Source organism: Nymphaea colorata, chromosome 2 (genome assembly GCF_008831285.2).
Source record: "Nymphaea colorata isolate Beijing-Zhang1983 chromosome 2, ASM883128v2, whole genome shotgun sequence".
NCBI classification, from domain to species: Eukaryota; Viridiplantae; Streptophyta; class Magnoliopsida; order Nymphaeales; family Nymphaeaceae; genus Nymphaea; species Nymphaea colorata.
In genome coordinates, this window is record NC_045139.1 from 5,438,997 (window position 1) to 5,459,894 (window position 20,898).

Consider the following 20,898-nt stretch of genomic DNA (forward strand, 5'->3'; position numbering starts at 1 on the left):
AGTGGTGGAAAGTTTTCTAACCTTTCTGCCGAGTCGTTCCTAGGGAACTATGCATTATGTGGAGCACCCAAATTCCATGTCCCATTGTGCTTAGATAAAACAGAGAGGCAAAGTAATAACAACGCGGCTAGAGTGATTGCCCCTTGCGCAATTGGAGGCTCAGTAATTGTGGTCATTGTTTGCACACTCATTGGTATCTCATGCTATAGAAAGAGGGGGATGTTGAAACATCCTGATGACATTGAAAGATTACGTGGAATTACACTTCCAGTGATTTCATACAGAGAGCTATTGCATGCGACCAGCAACTTCAGTAATGCAAATTTTCTTGGGAATGGAAGCTTTGGTTCAGTGTACAAAGGAATTCTAGCAGATGGAACTACTGTGGCAGTTAAGGTCCTTAATTTGCTATTTGAAGGAGCATCTAAAAGTTTTGACATCGAGTGCACTGTCATGCGCCAAATCAGGCACCGAAACCTTGTTAAAGTCATTACATCTTGCTCTAGTACAGATTTCAAGGCTTTGGTTCTCCAATACATGCCCCTTGGCAGCCTAGAAGTCTATCTACATTCGGGTGACCATCACTTGAATCTCTTTCAGAGATTGGATATCATGATTGATGTGGCTTCTGCTTTAGAATATCTTCACCATGGTTACTCGGAGACTATAGTTCATTGTGATCTGAAGCCAAGTAATGTGCTTCTAGATGAGAACATGACGGCATACGTGAGCGATTTTGGCATCGCAAAGATTCTAGTTGGTCTGAATTCTTCTACTCTTACAGCTACTCTCGGAACCACCGGATACATTGCACCAGGTTAGTACTATCTCTTTTTTTTTTTTTATCTTTTTATAAATTTTGTGTCTCTGGAAGTGTGAATATAATTGCCTAAACCGTTTCTTGAGTCAACCTGCCCTGGCTTTGAGCTTTTATATGTGTGTGTGCATGTGTGAACACACTCTTTCTCCTCAATAATGCTGTCACGGAGAAAGTGGCAAATAAGGTGGGACCACATGGGAGGGGCCGGAGAGGTAATGAGGTGAGATAAAGAGAGACAAAGAGAGAGTGGGTGGGTTTGCCAGCCCTAGTGGACTCTCTCTCTCTCTCACTATATATATATATATATATATATTCATTCATTCATTTATTTATTTATATTGAAATTGGCTGACTAAGCTTCTTTTTTATTTTGTATTGTTTAAAACATTGCAAAAAAATGCATTGATGATAGTCAATGTTTTGGCAACCGCTTTTAGCATTGAGACTATTTTTAGGGCCCCGAAATAAGAAAAGGCGTCACCAGTAACATAGGTAGCCCACTGATTTCAAATATATATATATATATATAAACATATATATAGATATATATATAATTTGGTCCTGACTTATGTGGTTTAACTAACTATACTCTTCTGAGGTTTGCGATATGATATCAATAAATATATTAATTGATGTGAAAACACCCCTGATCCATCTGATCATCATGATTTGTTAGTTCACACATAAAGAGATACACAAGTGGTTCCTAGCTCAATAATGTAAAGGTCATTGACAATGCATTTGTTGTTCCTATGGCTTATGGTGTTGCATTGTTTTGTGCTCATGTACAGATGTGTTGTTTGCATGTCCTCAACAGACAAGATTCTTCAATTGATCTTCATCTGTTAACAGAAGTTACAAACTTTTTTCCTTTCTTGTATAAAAGAATCCTAATCGTAAATACCTGTCTACCTAATGGCTTAAGATTGGCGAACAATCGGCACCACTAAATAATTCACTCGATATAGGAGCCATTTAAGAGAACTTTGAGATAGGTCATAGGAGAATTAGAAGGAAGATGAGTTTAATTAGGCCTTTATGATGTGAAATCACTATGCCATACAATTAATGAAACTCAACAAATCTCACATGCCCCATAGAAAAAACCTGGATACATGTTTGAATTCTTTTAACAGCACGTGGATATCATACATATAAGACTTCAGTTCTAAATAGACCTCGGCATCAGGCCAGCGCGGCCCAATAAGAACCGGGTCCGGGCCTGCCTGATGTCCGGAATCCGAGCCCAGGCCCGGCCTGAATACGTAAAAAAATATTTAATATTTAAAAGTTATCCGGATGGATTGGGCCCCGTTGAGCTGACCCGGGTGGGCTTGAACCCAGGCCCGATCGGGTAGGCGGGGTACCCGTTGGGTACTGGGCCCGATTGGGTGGGGTACCCATTCGGTACCCAGCCCGATAACCATGTCTAGCTCTAAATCATAATCTTGTCTTCTTTTTTAAATGTATATATGAGAATACAACAAGAGAAAGGCAGGATTGTGTCAATTGATCTTAAGTCCATTAATTTTCAGGCCTCTCGCCCAAAACCAATTCCTGCAATTGTGTCATAGATGAGCATTAGCCAATTATATTGTGCTTGTTAATCATGTCTAATATTGTTGAGTGGTTGAATTAGAATTTGGGATGGCCGGAAAGGTGTCAGCCAAAGCCGATGTCTACAGCTACGGAATTTTCCTCCTTGAGATGTTTACAGGAAGAAAGCCTACTGATGAACAATTTGATGGGGATATTAGTTTGAGGCAATGGGTGGCTGAAGCATTTCCTGTTGGAATTTCAGATGTCATTGATAGTCATCTTTTGAATGAAAGCAATACTACTCCAACTGAAAGATCAGCTCACATGAATGAGCTGCTCGTGATGATCATAGAGATTGGCATGTCATGTTCAAATGTGTCTCCAAATGAGAGAATGGACATGAAGGAAGTGGTCGTAGGGCTGAGAAGGATACGACAGAAGACAAGAATGATGGAAGGATAATTCAAATATATCCATAGATACAATGAGATTTAATTCCAGGGCGCGACCAGCCATCGGCTAAAATAGTTGGAGGTGGAAATGTAGTTTGATTGCTTTCATTGAGATCTCTTGCTTGCATTGCTCAATTACAGTTGCATATAGGGTTTAATAAAGACATGCTTAATATGTTTGTGTGTTCTATTCCTAAGGCATTTGGGTGACTAATCTTGTAGAACAACTCGCGCATTTCCAATACAAGTTATGTGAAAGAGGTTTGGAACTTTGTCCATTATTGCAGTTTGTGATTTATATGAACTATAGTCATAGTTCACATAAATCCTTTCAATTTTCTAAAATTTTGACATACCATATCGTAATCAAAATTTCTCAAATCTATCAAAAAAATTCATAACAAGAATAATGAATAAAAATGCACAATTCCAGTAAGTTTTGCACTGATGTCCAATGTTATCAAAAGAAATGCCCTTGAATGAGGAGGATTAGAATTATATGTTGTGAGCATCATTGTGTTATTGGAGCATGTAATAGGTAATGGCCATCTAACAAAGGACCATGTGTCATGGACTAAAAGTGATCAAAATGCCCAGTTAGTTAGATAGAAGACCCTTCCCCCTACAGGCAAAAGTGAAACTTGGAAAATCTTCATTCTATTTCCTAGGAAGTGAATCAACCAATGTTAAGAGGAAGTTTGGTGTTTATCAAAGAAAGTAATTTCATTAATCTTTTCAAGAATACAAAAATGCATGAAGCCAAACCCTTGAACACGCCGATGGCCACATTCATAAAATTATTTGATGGTCACAGTTCAAAGTTTAAGGATGCTACTTTATATTGAAGTATTGTGGGTGCATTGCAATATGTGTCCCTCACCCAGCCAGAATTGGTTTTGGGCTTCGTCATTCCTGACACTATTATGCTATGTTCATTTTCAATGCATTTCATATTCAACCAAACATCATCTTCAACCTATATGTGGTGTGGTGGTACTTGGTAAAAAAGTTAAAATTTTATAAACCCAAGGAAGGAAATTCATTTTAAAGGAAAGTATTTCATAAATCTTTATCAAAACAGTTAGAGAGAGTGAGATAAAGATTTTTAAGGGAATGAAAATATAGATAGAGAAAAACTAGTAAAAGAGCAAGAGATTTTAAGAGAAAATTAAGAGAGAGAAATAAAGATTTATAAGTGAGTGGAAAGAAATAGGGAGAAAAACTAGTAGAAGAGAAAGAGAAAATTGAGAATTGATTCTTGGACTCAATTCTAAACATTTGAGTGATCTAATCTGGACCTGTGGGTGATTATCTTATCTGAATCTATTTTCCTAGTTTGGGCCCCATTTTGATTCTCGAGTGTAATTATGAACGTTGAACCTTCTTTTTGGTTCTAGGGCAGGACTTTGGATTTGGGGCTTGGATTTGGATTTGGATTTAGATCTAATTTCTATTTTGGATCTAAAATTTTGAATTTGGATCTAAGGCTTAGTTTTAGATCTAGAGCTCAGTTTTAGATCCAGATTGGGATCTACTGCTCTATTTTTTATCTAAAGTTGGGATTTGGATCCAGATCTGATCTAAGGCTTGGTTTCTGGATATTGACTTGGTTTTGGATTGGGTTTAGATCTAGATTTGACAAGAATTATCAGAATAGATTGAGGTAGGGCTTCGGAAGTTTAGATTTAAATTCAGATGAGTTCTAAAATATGGTCGATAACCAAATTAGAGGGTAATTTGATCAGAACTGCGATGAATTGAAGTATTTGAGACCCCAAATTGTTGAAAATAGTTGTGAAAATGCTAGATGTATATGAAACATGAAAATTTGGGGGTACTGACAAGGTTCGGCTAATTTATTAGGATCCTGTATAATCTCAATGGGGAGCTGTCAAGAGAATATTAAGATTCATAAAAGCTACCGTTCATTATGGTCTAATCTTCAAAGTTCAAAACATACAACAACAAAGAAGTTCATATATATATATATATATATATATATATATATATATATAGCGATGCGGACGGGGCCGAATGCCCAAATGATCGATCGATGGTCAACATTTTTGCAGCCTTCTTGGGACTGAATCTTGTTGCAGGAAGTTCAAAGAAACAGCAAGTTGTTTCTCAGTCTAGCAGACGATGCAACGTGGTAGACATATTTCTAGTTGAACTTGAAATAAGAACAAAAGAAATCCACGATCCATATGATGTGGCAATGTGAGTGCAAAATATTTAGCAGCTATTCCAACTTTTTCATAATAGAAGCCAGCACATTGACGTGGATGTTCATTTTGTTAGGGACAAATTGCTCAAGGCACTGTTGTTGTGATACAAGTGATTTTTTTTTACATAGAACAAGTGATTTTTTTTTAATTTATATATAAAATTAAAAAAAATAAGGTAGGGCCCATGCAGGCCTCCTCTTGGCTCTGCCCCTAGGAGCATCCTTATGGGTTCAGCACCTAAGGGTTTGGTACCTTTTTCTCAGACAAAAATACCAAAGTCACTGACCAAATTACTGCTATTTGAGAGAGAAAATTGTGTGCGTCTTGCGCAAGTTACACAGTAAAGGATGGAAAGACATTCTCATCATTTGTTAAAAAGAAATGGCCTCTATAGTCTTTTTACTTTTTTTATTTTTATTTTTATCTTTACAAAAGTTTTTTTCAGCGTGAACTAAGGGTATTTAAGTCACTAACCATACTTGCACACGAAAATTTGTGCACCAGTATGGCGCAGGTTTGCTATTTGATGCTTTCCGTCTCAGTTTAGATGGTCTTATTTGTTCACTGCATGAAGTATTGCAGAATTTCTTGGACAATCCATGGCATGATGTATCTTCTTCAGGGCCCGTTTGATGGGCGGGTAAAATTTAACGTGGTAAATTTACCATGGTAAATTTTTCTAAAAAAATTTACTGGATGAAATTTCACCCTCTTCCAATATGAGGCCCTGTTTGATTGTCGGGTGACATTTAACGTGGTAAATTTAACCATGTTTGATGCACAAGAAAAATTTAACTTGAAAAATGTTGTTTTTTTTTTCTCCAGAACTATTTCTGAGAGGCAGGAAACATGGATTATAATAGCAGCCAGTCCAATAAAAGAAAGGAAGATAAAATGAATGATCCACATATTCAACCATTTCTGATGGAAGCAACATAGTCACCAATCATCCCAGCGAATAAAACAGAAAACAGACAGCTGCACTAAAGAGCATCCAGACCATCTCAAATTTACTGTTACATTGTTCAATGTAATTACAAATGGAAACTGTACATAGATCTAGTGTGTCTTACAGATGTAACAAGCTTCGCTTGTTTCTCAAACTGTTTCAGTAACCACATGCCAAAATTGTAATTTACAGAAAGCTAACCATCCCAATCTGAGGATCATGTAGGAGACCCAGATGGTGGAAACAAATTCAAATTAGTTAGCTAGCAATATGATTATGTACACACCTACACAGTCCACATAAGATTGAAAGAATAAACTATTTGTTCTCATTAGCAACTCGAAGAAGACGTCCAAGATTGTCATCTATCTGTTCACCCGAAGGCCTTTCCCGTGCAGAAGATGAAGCCATAGATCTTGTCCTCACTCTTTCTATTATCATCTGCCTTCCTGCTAGATCTTCTTCATACTCAACAACCTGCTGTCATCATTTGTCAACCAAACCAGCGACACATAAGTTGATTCCCATAGGAATAAAGCACAGGTTGAAAAGAAATGAATCAAGTTCAGATTTGAGAACCTGAGATTCTATCTGGGTCTCAGTGAAACCATCACAATGCCCTTGATTTCCTTCACGATCTGATGGGTTCTGCTGAGCAACAGGATTTTCTGTCCTGCAGAGCAAATATATATTGAAGGGGTAGACTGAATAAGCGATGCATGTGCACATTAGAAATAGGTCCTCGATAGCAGCTGCTACATCAGAAATCAAACGCCCAAATCAAACGCCCAAATCGCGAAGGAGGAGAAGCGGAGGAGAAGCGAGAGAGATATTGAGAGACTCACAGTCTCTGCGTATGTCTTCCCTGCCATACAGAAGAAGGCCCAAATGCTGCCCTGTCTCTGTTTATGTCTTCCCTGCCATACAGAGGAACATCTTAGGGCAAAAGAGAGAAAGGGAGAAAGGAAAGGCATACCGACGGAAGAGCAGAGAGGCGACGGCGCAGCGGGGAGGCGACAGTGCGAGTGAGGTGAAGGCGCAGCGGAAACAATGGGAGTGAGTTCTGGTGCGATGGTGAGAAGAAGGGAGGAGGAGCTGCGGAGGGAAGTCCAGCGGGGTGCCCGAAACATGAACTCAAGCGGGTGGAATTCCACCCGCTCGAAAGTTCGAGTTCCGAGCTCGGACTTTCGAGCGGGTGGAATTCCACCCGCTCGCTTTTAGGTTAAACGGGTGGAATTCCACCCCGTTGGACGGGTTTTTAATGGGGCAGGTGAAATTTCACCCGCCCGTACAAATTCTTCCATCCTCATCAATTTTCACCCGCCCATCAAACGGGCCCTCAGTGACACACGGGACATTCAATTACTCCATAGCAGGAAGCCACCACAGTATTATGGATGCTTGATGAATTGAGCCAACTCTGGTTCATTCTTGACGTCTCTTAGTTAAACTCGGATCAAGCTTGACTCATCTAATAAACGAGTCGTGTTTGGGTAAAAGTTAAGTAAACGAGTAGAGTTCGAACTTCACAAGCTCCATTTACATAAACTTGAGTAAGATCAAGATCAATAAGATAACATGTAAAAGATTATTTTCAATATCATCACGACAATAAACAGCTACATCTGATTTCCCCCTTGCTAGCAAGTTCCAACTCGCAAATTCTAATCTGGCTGTTTCTACACATGTTCAAATTGATTTTTTTTTTTATTTTTTTTAAATATTGCCCGGCTAAGCTCCAGCCCAATCTTGGCCTGAGTTTAGCATCAGCAGTTTGAGTTTGAGCCAAGTTTGAGCTAGTCCACTCATACTTGTCTTGAGCGTTCTAGCCAAGTTCGATCTTGGCTTTTGAGACAAGAACAAATTAGAGCTGGCTCACCTTGGCTCGAACCTGACATTCCTAGCCACAATGTGGCTTCATTTCTAATTTACATTAAGTGGTCTTGGCAGTGCCTTTTTTTTAATGGAAAAAAAAAAGTTGTTAATAGTGACTTGTTTAAACCATCTTCAAGTTCGAGCCTAATTAATGTTTAAAGACCATTAACAAACAGGGTGACAAGCGGAAATTGCTTGGTTTGAGGGTTCGTGCAAGCTTTACAATTTAAAAAATTATGATTCTCATTTTTAAACGAGGTGTACGTATGTGTACTTGGATATTAATTTTTTAACTTTTATGAAGTGTATTTATGTGCTTGCAATGTGTTTGTCTCCGCTTTATATTTGCGCTCAAAATTTAACTGTACAGCATCATTTGGAATATATAATTAAGTAGGTAGCCTCAGAGTCAGTGTTTCTACAATCTGTTTTAAAATCTTTATTTTGGTCGTGACTTATTTTCTGGTCGAATTATAGTAATTACTTTTCATACTTAATTTAGATTATTAAGCTTACAAATAGGAGTCATGATTTCATATTTTCTGCAAAATTTAATATAGCACCTCTTCTTCTAGTTCAAAAATGCAATTATGGTTTTTTTTGTCCGTACCAATTGTGGGTGTGCATGATTAAATTTGGACTATGAGAAGGGTGAGCTTCAGGGGCTGTTTGGCAAAAGTAACTCCACGTTGTTGTTTCACTAACCTGCCCCAAAAATGATTCAAATTCATAGAAAACTATAACAAGTGTTGTATGAATATACTCCATTTTTACAGAGCAGATTCATAGGACAATAACAATGTGTTATTGTTTTTCTTAAGAAAAATAATCCAAAACATGTCAATGGCTTTTAGTGGTTGAAGTTGGACAGCTTGGCTTCCAACCTAGAACTTGCACTAACGATTTGGAAATTTAGAACCACCTGAGGATCCTGAACTAGGCTCATGGAACCTTGAATTTGGCCTTGTTCTACCAAGAACCTGGCTTGGTTCTTGCAACTAACAAGTTAGAAAACTCATGAAAAGTTATTCGACCATCTATGTGAGCGAGGAAACCTACCATCCCGTAAACAACTTAAGCTCTCATCCAACCCCTTGTTCTTATTTGATACAGGGTGTACTTTTTCTGTCTCAAGGTATTGCCCCCATTGCACTTCAACTTACACATGGGTGATCTCGCTTTTCCAGTAGGAGAGGTTGATGCCCCTACGCTTGAAATAAAGATTGACTGCCTACTAACTCCCACCTGGTCAAGCCATTGCACCAACCTCCTCAAGAACAGGTTGAGATCCATTGGATGCAGAAAGAATGACAATAAATTTCAAATCAATTTATGTTGTGTTGATCTGATTCTCTTTTTCCGAGTCCTCTATTGGTGGCTTCTCTACCCAAACCCCAATAGAGTTTGTCATGCTTTCTCTCATAGCAATAGTCATGCCTCCTTTTTTCTCAAGATGAGGATAGCAGGTGGAATGAATTGCTCTTCATTAATCTCTTGGCACTTGAAGAACATTTAAGAACTTCCCAGCTTATCCTTCTTGGCTTTATCCATCTGACCAGCCCATTAATATGGCATCATGCTTTCGGAAAACTGCATTCAATCTGGGAAGATTTAGGTGAATATATTGCTAACCTCTTGGTTTGAAACTTAGGTCCTTACATTGGTTTTATATATAGTTATATAGAGTTATTTGCATTTGACATCATGTCTCTCAACTCTCAAGCTTTCCTTTAATAACCATTTTTACTTCTTCCATGCAACTAGCCCGTTAATATGCCCCAGAGATTAACCCCAGAGATTAAGGCAGGTTCATAAAATACTAGAACTATTGTTACATGAACTTGCCTCAATCTTTAGGGTAGATTTAGCGGACGCTTATAAAGTGTCCCTACTGCCAAATGACCCCTAAAAGTTGCTTTAATTCATGTATCTAAACTTTTAACTCAATCATGTAAATGATTAATTTCTTTATGACTTCATATTTTCTGATTTATTTTTTGGTAGTTTAGAGGCATGACTTAGTTTGATCTTTGATCAACATATGCATGTTGATACATCCCCCTTTCTAGAAGCAACTGATCATGTATCAAAATCATTCCCAGAAATGTGGTTCAGAAAGAAAACACAACTAGAAAATTCTACCAGGCATAAATCCCAGCTTAATTCCCCATTTAATTATTTTCACGAAATTATAGCTTCCTTTAGGTCACTTTTAACAAGATGTATAATCTCGAACGAATACAAAGTAATAGACTGGAAGAAATTAGATACACCACAAACAATAAATATCAAACACTTGAGACAACCTTCCGTCTCTATTAAACGGAAGCTTCCTCCTTGGCCAAGAGGTTCAGCTTGATGAATATGCTTAGCAACAAGACAGTTTTTAAAGAGATCAATGGCTGTGTCTATTTTCTCCCCAAGTTTCATCTCCACTTGCTCATCGAGCTCCGAGATCTCTGGACAAACAAAAATCGCCTTTGCTGCGACTAGAAGAGGAAGTGTTAAGATTAATCTTGCTTGCTTTTTGCAATTGTATCTAGGCATGGTGTTAGGAATTTTTCATTGCAAGTGTCGAACTCTAGTTTCAAAAATTTTAACCAGCTGAAATACAATTTTTCAGATTTTTTTTATATTGGTGAATTTAAAATTTTTAAAATTTACATATAAAATTTTAATTATTTTTATATTTCCTAAACAAGAACGCATAATAGAGAGTATTTTGATCACCACGTCAGGTGGCCATTTCATGCAGTTGTAAGGCATATCGTTCATATCGAAGTAAAACAGTCCGAGATCCAAGATCCACAATAAGCAAAACAAAGGGGACGAAGGGGATTACTCCGGTGCACCCACTCTTTGCAGGGATCGTGTTCCAACTCCTCATATGGTTCCAAGAGACCAGAGGTGCCGTGTTTGAGTACGATTCCGTTCCATGAATGGGAAGGTCCCAGATCGATGTGGAAGGTTGGATCATGGATTCGATAGGTGCTTAGGCTTGAAATGAGGATTGTACATCCAGTTTTGGACTTTACGAAGCTGAGCCGAATTGAATAGCAAGAGGGAGCTTGCGAATGATGTTGGGAATTGATTCTTGGGTTCGATTGCAAACATTTGAGTCTCAAATACTTTTTTTTTATCAAGATTATTGGTTTCCCTTATCTAATGTAGACCTATGGGCGATTTTCTGAATCCATTTTCCTATTTTGGGCCCGATTTTGATTCTTGAGTCTAATTATTAATTTTAACCTTCTTTTTGGATCTAGGGCAGAATTTTGGATCTGCAGCTTGGATTTGGATTTAGGTCTGGACCTAAGGTTCTATTTTGGATCTGAAACTTTGAATTTGGATCTGAATGACACTAGGGCTTAGTTTTAGATCTAGAGCTCGGTTTTAGATCCAGATTGGGACCTAGGGATCTATTTTTTTTATTTAAAGTTGGGTTTTGGATCCAAATCTCGATCTAAGGCTTGGTTTTTAGATCCTGACTTGGAATTTTGGATTGGGTTTAGATCTAGATTTGACATGAATTATCAGCCTAGTTTCAGGTAGAACCTGGGTTGGAAGTTTAGATTTGAATTCAGATGAGTTCCAAAATATAGTCGGTAGAGGGTAATTGGATCAGAACTGTGATAAATTGAATTATTTGAGACCCAAAATTGTTGAAAATAATTGTGACAAGGCTAGATATATATGAAACTTGAAAATTTAGGGGTACTTACAAGGTTCAGCCAATTTATTAGGATCCTGTAGAATCTCAATGGAGTGCGGTCAAGAGAATATTAAGAACAAAGAAGTTCGAATATATGCTACCGTTCATTATGGTCTAATCTTCAAAGCTCAGTGCTAATGGGGCCGAATGCCCAAATGATCGATCGATGGTCAACATTTATGCAGCCTTCTTCTTGGGACAGCAAGTTGTTTCTGCATCTAGTATAACTTAATTAGCCAATCCTTACAAATCGGTTGGGTCTTTATATCCTATCCTAATTTAGAAACGAATTCAGATCCGACATTCATATGTGTATGTATCAATTCACATTCTCATTAACTTATGAAAGCGCATGACCAATCTAAACCTGTTTGCTCCAAATTTCTGCACAAGATCCAAAATCAGGTCATGTGATGGTTGAGCTTAGTAAATCCATTTACATTCCTAATCAAAGTGGATTTGCAAAACCAAATTAATGATGTTTCATGATGTTGGTTAGGTCAACAAAGGGATTTGGGTCGAAGTCCAACCAGACCGAGTCCGAGATCCAGAATGTTGAATTCCTAGTACCACCAGGAAGCATCTGACAACTCACAAAAATACACCCAACTTTTGTTATTATAAAAACAGCACAGTTGTTCCATCATAAACTAAAATATATATAAACTTAGTACCCGTTAAACGAACGTGTGCGCTTGCCTATGTTTTCTCGCCCAATAATTCTACAATTAAGTTAGAGCATGTATTAATAAAAGGGCATTAAAGGTCAGGACTGATTCTTTTTGAAAGGTTAAGACTGTCTTAAAAGGTCAGGACTCATTCTTCTTGAAAGGTCAGTACTGATTATGGAAGGACAGGACCAATTGCAATTGTATGCCATCAATTTCAAGTGAGTAAACAGAATTCCATACACGATCTCATAGATACATATAGAATTCTGTGGAAAGCCGTATTCGATGAAAGTCGTATGTACGGCTTGGAGGGAGATCTTTCATATCTTTCGAGATCTCAATGAGTCTTGACTGCTTATGTTTTGAAAGGTCACCGGTTGCTCGGCTGATACATTTGTCAAGGCTAACTGGTCGGGACATTGTTAATCGCGTATGTATGTTTATATGGGAACTACTTTTAGTCATTTCATCTTAATAATTATACGTAAGCTATTTACTAACTAACAGAAGTTTACTCTTAATCAACAGTGCAAATATCCTGTATTTCTTCTTATCTCCACATCTTCAGATAAATTTTCAAATGTTCCCATCAACTTATTTGAAAAAAATAATTGTTTTCACAGTTTATATTAACATAAAACCACGACGATATACACCTTGCTATTTCACAATAAACCATAACAACGCAGAAAAAATCATCTAACCCAAAGAACTTATGATATTTGGTAATCCATGGACAAGAATTTTGGGAGCGGAATGGAGGGAGGAAGCGTGTTAGAAAAGGGCGGACCTTCTCGGGTTTCGCATAATCGATCTCCCCCTGATAAATCCTCGACGACAAGATCGTGGGTGGAAGTCTGTGCTTCTCATGATCAACATTAATGCTGGCACCGGTTCGGGTTGCCGCTGGGTTTCCGGTACCGGCACGACTTGGGCTCGAGCCCAAAAAAAGGGCATTGGGTTGGTTGGATTGGGCTCCATAATTTTTTTTTTAATATTTATTTAAAGAATGAGGTTACGGTGAATGACAGACCAGGTAAGACAGATTGACAGTGCTTCCACATGCGAGAACATGTAATGAGGATAGGGTCGAAGCAGGAAAAGGAGAAACAGAAACAGAGTCCACTACACCATGTATATCCTATGACGACGCTCTTCTATGTGTCGGGTTTGGCCCTTCATTACGAACAACCACAACCCCTTTCCATTACAAACAATAACTACTCTCATTCTCTCCTTGTCGAAAGTGACTTGCGCGTTTAAAATGTTAGTTTCTATTGTATACCTGTGTTTAAAATCTGATGGTAGTAGACTGGTTTTGGATTCAGATTCTGATATATATAAGTATTAGATCAGATATGGCTTCAGATCAGATTTAGTTTTAAGTAATTACTCATATCCAATGCACTTACCTTTTGAAAATCTTCTAGATATAGTTCAAATTCAGATTCGGATTGTGAAACCAGATCTTGAATTCAGATTCAGAGATGATATCTCTTCATTCTATTAAAATCTGAATTCGAATACCAGTATGTAAATACCTGAAGAAACGGATATGGTGAAGAGTATACCCAATTTAAATCCAATCCATTAACAATAACGTCCCCACTTGCAAAGAACATCCCCTTCCAATCTCAGGCATCATTGATGGCCATCCCCATCTCTTGGGCATGGTTGAATATCTCAAGTAATCTTCTCCTGCTTTTGAATCTGCTAAAAATAACTTGTATCGCAAAACCAAAAGGCCACCACCCAAATATGTAACCATTTCTCAATGTCCACAAGCTCCAGCATGCTAGTATGTACGCAATTTTGGGTATTGCCGGCCGCCGGAAAAAGTTGAACTTATTCGGCGACCTGCTCATTAAGAACATCGCGAACATTCATCGCCGATACCCTTGGATGAGTTGGGAGGACTCGAGAACGACTGACCTTGTTTTCCTTGAAAATCGATGAACCATTGAACCTAAATACAAAAAATAAAAATGTAAAATATTAGAAAAGTGGGGAAATCGGCAAGGATGGATGCCAGGGGATTCGATTTAAATAAAATATATTCTTGACCGAACGGATACTTATATACTTAGATTCGAGTTTGGATACGAATTTAAAAAAGTCATATCCAAATTTGAATCCGAAATCAGAATCCACAATCTGAATCTGATTTGTTTCCTCATCCAAAACTGAATCCAGAATCAGATTTCATAATTTTAATCTGATCTAAATCCATTTTTTTCATCCTAATTTGAATCTGAAATCAGATGTCACAATCAGAATCCAACCCTAATCCTATTTTTACATTCATATATGAATTTGAATCTGAACCATATTTTGAACTGAATCTGGCTGATTTACAAACTGTACGAGCATTGAATATAGAATTTTTATTTAAACCTAAGTCCCATCAGGATCTGATCAGATATTTTTGTATATTTGAATCTGAACTGAATTCGACTGAATATAGCTAAATCTGAATCTGTTGGAATATTTATGCATATATGAATCTAAACCTAATCGGTTTTTGGAGCAGTTGGCTTGGACATTCAATTCAAATCAGACATATTGACATCCTAGGATGGCTTCCTCCTTCTAAAAAGATATAATGAGATCTTTCTTGTAAAAGATGTTCCCTTCATCCAACTGACCTCAAAATGCAGACAATTTATCCCTGTGGAACTTGTCTTGCACAAGTTGTTTTTCACATGCGGGCCCCTAACACTCAAGTCAATGGTCGGGGTGGGGTGCCAAATGACTCAAGTTAGAAAGACAAAAAATGCCCTTAAGAATTAGAAAAAAAAAATGCTGCTCACCTGGTGATCATGAGTTCAGTCATCAGTGTATTCTCCAAGATGTGGAGAAATGTAAGCTTAATCGTTGGCATTTTAGAAAAAAAAAAATCACTTTGGCTTATGTGAACATTTATAAAAACATTATGGCTTGTGACAGTCGATTCTTGGAGTGTTTGTTTACACCGGATGTTCTAAAAACAAAATTTAGACTTGGTCGCGTGTTTGTTTGAGGAGATGTAATTGTATTTTCTGAACTTCATCCATTCCATCTATTATTTGTTTGGGTTGGATTGGGTGTCTATAACGCCCTATCTAGGACAAGGCAATTGCGGACATTAGAACTTTGGTCCGATCCATATTGGTATGTCAAAAATTGGACCAATCCGTATTGGTGTGCACATACGTTCATTTTGGCGTTTGCTTACACCCTCATATTACACACACGTACATACACGCATACATATATGAAAGACTTTTTAATTTTGATTATCTAACAAAGTTTCTTATTAGCTATCTCCATTGTGTGACACTTGCAGGCCCGTAGGGAATAATTTGAGGGGTTTGTATCTTTTGTTATTTATTGTCTTTCTGGAGTCCTGGGATTGGAGTTGGAGTAGAGATGTTAATGTATCAGATTCATATAGGATACATCTTGAACTATATATATGTTTTTTTTTTTAATATTCACATATCCATATTCAAATTCTGATTCGAATACAAACAATGGATCTAAAATCCAATATCACAATCTGAATTTGAAACTTGATTCAATTCTGGATCTGAATTCGAAATTTGATTCAATTTTGAATATAAGACTTTTATTTAAAATACAATCCAATCCGTATCTGAATCTAAATCTGAATCCAGTTGGATATATATGTACATCCAAATCTGAATCAGGATCCAGTTAGATGTCCTTTCTTAAACCCGAATCCCATCGAATTTCTTAATTGGATGTTAATTTTTTTTCCATATCGGATATTTTTTGAACTTGTTTGGTTCTATATCCAATTAAAATCAGATATATTGACAACCGTAATTCAGGAGGAATTGGCTCTATATGACCTTTGGGCTATGATTGACCATGTCCATCCAATGACAAATTATAAAGTTATCTTTGTTGGCTTCAGGTTATCTTTTCATTTTAATTCCACATGCTTTCTAGCTTGATATTGTTTAGCACTCACAACATTTGATCATTTTCTAGGAACTATAATGGCTTGAGCAAACTTTACTCGGCCAAAGATATCAGAGATGGTGATAGCTGCCACTACAAGAGAACCCTGACCTCTCACGGGGCTTTTTTGCACCACCAAGCAAACTTTACCTCCAATATTTGACTAATATATGATCACTGTGAATATAAGCAAAAAATAGGAAATGCAAAGACAAGTGGCTTTTCATGAAGAATGTCGGAGACAGTGGTAGAGCCAGAAAATTATCAAAGGTCATTACTAATTTAAATTTTAGATTTGAAAGAGGCGCCTACATACAAATTACTAAAAATATAATGAAATATTAATATAAAATAAGATAATTTGTATAAGTTGGTGTGGGCACTTGCCCACATCAGCCCAAACGTGCCTACGCCATTGCTTGCGGATAACGTAATATGAGGTGGAGTCTTGGCTCGTTTCTATAACGGGGGAACGTCAAAACATAGAGCCGTTGGGTTATGAAATATACTGTTTACGGTATATGTCAATATGAGCCTCAAATTGGTTTATTATGCCACTTATTAGCCGATATATAAATATAATAGTCATCAAACTAGTGTACTTATGTTGCCTGTAAAAGACGTCCGATATGAGCTGTATTAACTTCAGCAACAAAAAATAAAACTAATATATTTCATTTCAGAAAGCTTTCAAGAAGAAGAACATTCTAGAATTACCGACATGTGTCGAGATGCAGAGGCTGGTAAGGTCCAATGGTATAGAAAAAGTGGTATGTTGCTGATCAGGTCCAATCGTATAGACAAAGTGGTATGGCTGATACTCTTGGAGGAGTTGGGAGGACTCAAGGGAACGACTGACCATGGTTTTCTTGAAAATCGATGGACCTAAATGCAAAAAAGAAAAATATTAGCAAAAAAGAAAAATATTAAATATTAAAAAAGTGAAAAAATATGCAAGGATTGATGTCAATGGATCCGATTCAAATAAAATACATTATTGACCATACGGATACTTATATGCTCAAATTCGAGTTTGGATACGAATTCAAAAAAAGTTATATCCAAATTTGAATCCGAAATCAGATTCTACAATCTGAATCTGATTTTTTTCCTCATCCAAAACTGAATCCAAAATCAGATTTCATCCTAATCTGAATCTGAAATCAGATGTCACAATCTGATCTAAATCCATTTTTTTCATCTTAATCTGAATCTGAAATCAAATGTCATAATCAGAATCCAACCCGAATCCTATTTGTATATTCATATATGAATTTGAATCTGAATCCATATTTTGAACTGAATCTGGCTGATTTACAAACTGTAAGAGCATTAAATACAGAATTTTTATTTAAATCTAAGTCCCAACTGGATCTGATCGGATATTTTTGTTAGTTGATTAGTAAATTTCTTTTCTTCATCCAAATGTTTTTGAAGCAGTTGGCTTGGACATTCAATTCAAATCAGACATATTGACATCCTTAGGTTGAAGCTTCCCGCTCCAACTGACATGTTTCAACATTATAAAAATAGGGGACGAGTCCATTTGTGTGTGTCATACGGATAGAGCTGTAAAACTAGTCGAGCCAATTCAAGCTCCACTCGAATTTGTTCTGTTAAGCTCAAGTTTAACTCAAAACTCGTGATTATAAACAAGTCAAGTTCGAGTTCCATAAAATTGATTTGATTGAACTTGAGTAAACCATTTATCTATGCATTGAAGAACTGACCTCAGAATGGTGACAATTTGCCCCTGTGGAACTTGTCTTGCATAAGTTGTTCTTCCTCATGCTACGTCAAATACTCGGCCGGCCCCCGGCACTCAAGTCAATGGTCCGGGTGCCAAATTACCCAAGTTAGAAAGGGGGGAAATGCCCTTAAAAATTAGGAAAAAAAAAACCCTTCACATGGTTATCATGTGTTGAGTGTACCCTCCCAAATTTTGAGTGACAGCTGTTAGAGTGTTGAGTCTAATCCATACTTGATAGTCTTCCCTAATTTTTGTAAGGGTATTTATGTAATTTTTTATTTTGTGGGTTTTGCTCTCATCTCATGTTGATGAGCATGCCATTTTAACTTTGTATTTTTTTTTTCTGATAGTGGAAACTGCATTGTGTGGCGGCCATGGACCTAAGAAAACATTGTCTTCGAACCACGTAAAATCTTTTTGTATTCCTTCTATGTCTTTCTTTTCTTCTGATTGATATGTCTTTCTTTTTTTCTGATTGGATTTTCTTGGTGTGTTAAGAAAGTGAGAGAGAGACAGAGACAGAGAGAGCGCTAAGTTTCTAACAGTCGGCCCTGGAGTGTTTGTTCGCACTGGATGTTCTAAAAGCAAAATGTAAACTTAGTCGCCTGTGTTTGTTTATGGAGATGTACTTTTGTGACAACCTATTGTATTCTTGGAACTCCATCCATTGGTTGGGGTGTCTATAATTCCCCATCTAGGACAAGGTGCTAGCGTAGGTAAGAACTTTGGTCCGATCCGTATTGGTATTTCAAAAATTGAATAAAACAGAAAAAGATAAAGAGAGTGTTGAGTATCACGGATACACCCTCATATTCTGGACGAAAGTGTGTCAAAGGTGCATTTTGAGACCATTCATCTATGAAAGCTATAATAGACTACAAAATTAAAGAGAAGACTTCCAATTGGGCTTTGATCCAGTGGCAGAGTAATGTTGTAGCTGGTGTGGGCACACCGGCCCATCAAATTTACTTTATTTGCATATAAGTGCCCCTTAAATATTGAAATTTAAACTTAGAGTGTTCTTTAAAGGTTAAGTTTAAAGACAAAAAATTCTGACTCCACTCTGACATGGAGTTGCAATCGATTTCCTTTAACGCTGACTTGGGAATGCGATCAACCCCCTGAGGCTCTGTTTCAGGGTCGGTTTTGAATTATGATTTCATTCCTCATTCTTTTGTATACTCTCTTCTGCCCTTTCCTACATCATTTGTACTGTTTCCATGGTTGAAATTGAAAGACTCAACCTGTACCAGGGCTTCCTGTGTTGTGGGGGGTCTCTCTTGCAGAATATGTTTGGATTATTCTTTTTCTCCTCTGATGAACATGTGTTCTTGATCGTTGCCCTTGTCATCTCAAACTTGGGAACAACTAGGCCCATATATAGGAGACAAAAATTAAGAACTTTTGCATCGGAACATTTCAATCAGTCTTTGAGATATGAAATTTTGATTGTTTTTCTACATTCTTAAGTTTTCCAAACGTTATTTCTATAGTGAAATAAAATGTGATCAGATTGGAGCTTTCAATCATCAAATTTCAAGGTCATGTACATTTCGCATCGTCCAGACTTTGCATATGACATCTAACAATAAGAGATGGCATGAAGAAATCAGCTATTGAACTGCATATCTTAAAAATTGACCTGGCAAATTCTTCATAGCTTGAAGACATTCTTAATGACTTCTGTCAAATTTTCGTTCCTTTCTTAGATTTTTGGACTGTTTAAATTTACCTGCTTTGACCAATTGATCAGTTGATTACTAAGCCAAATAAGAAGTGAAACAGGATTTATCAAAAAGAACTTCCATTTCTACTGTTAACTTTTAAAAAAATGAGTCTGGTGTTCATGAAAAGCAAGTGACATCGCTTGTTGTTTTCCACACTCGGTGTATACTGCACCGCCGCAGATCACATCAATGGGACTTTTTCTAATTCGCATGACTTCTTATTTCCACATCAAAAAACTTAGTTGGCACGCAAGATTACATCAACAAACTTTTTCTTCACAACCCTTAATAACATATTTCCTTGCCAGTTTGCAACATATTCATAGGACTTTTTCTTCACAAGTAGAACCTGAGATTAGCCTGCACGAGCTTGATGCAACTCAAAAACTTGAGCTTGAGCTTGGCTCGAACTTGAGTCAAGCTCCTTATAATATGATCGAGCTCGACTCGAGTACATAAAATCAAGCTCGAACTTTACTCGTTTAACCCATTTAACTCATTTAGGCATTAACTCGTGTAAGCATTAACTCGTTTAACTCATGTATACGTTAACTCATTTAAATCGTGTAAGCATTAACTCGTATAAGCTGTGAAAATTTGTTTTTTCCCCTCAAAGTTAAAACCACTGATTTGGTGAACCAGTTTTGGCAAATATTATATAGAGTAATGGTGCGAGTCGAGTTTGAGTTTCAGGAACACAACTCTTTTATACTCGAGGTCGACTCGCACTAGTATTCTATATAATATTGCAAAAAACAGTTCACTGAATCACTGGTTTAAACTTTGAGGATAAAAACAAATTTTCACAAGTTACACGAGTAAGACACTTACACGAAATTATGCTTACGTGACCTTAACACTTACATAAGTTACACGAGTTAATGCTTATGCAAGTTAATGCCTAAACAAGTTAAATGAGTCGATGTTGAGCTTGATTTTGTGTAGTCGACTCGAGCTCCAGCTTCCTATAAGGAGTTTAACTCTAGCTCGACCTTGAGCACACGATTTTTGAGCTGAGTCGAGCCGTCGTGTGCAGCCCTACCAACAGGCCCGGTCTACTAAATGCAGTGTAGGCGTCTGATTGAAAAACCCCAAAAAAAAAGCTAGAAAACTCGCAAGAAGATAAGAGAAGGCAAGAAGAGAAGAGAACATGACATTGGAAATATGTTGTTAAGGGTTGTGAAGAAAAAGTTTGTTGATGTAATCTTG

The 20,898-nt window shown here is 37.3% G+C and overlaps 1 protein-coding gene and 1 long non-coding RNA gene across 2 annotated transcripts in view; one reads left to right on the forward strand and one right to left on the reverse strand.

Annotated features, from left to right (window-relative positions):
• Positions 1-403: 403 nt before the first annotated feature.
• LOC116246882 (probable LRR receptor-like serine/threonine-protein kinase At3g47570) overlaps positions 404-20,898 on the forward strand; it is a 76,109-nt gene continuing 55,614 nt past the window's right edge. Inside the window, exon 1 of the mRNA XM_050076044.1 lies at positions 404-817. Coding sequence (XP_049932001.1) covers positions 454-817 — 364 coding nt within the window. The 5' untranslated portion in view covers positions 404-453. The remainder of the gene's footprint in view (positions 818-20,898) is intronic.
• Positions 6,098-7,158, reverse strand: LOC116248896 (uncharacterized). Its single transcript, XR_004171075.2, has 3 exons — positions 6,834-7,158; positions 6,568-6,740; positions 6,098-6,465 (listed from the first exon to the last, which is right to left on the reverse strand). It is a non-coding gene; the product is annotated as an uncharacterized LOC116248896 (long non-coding RNA).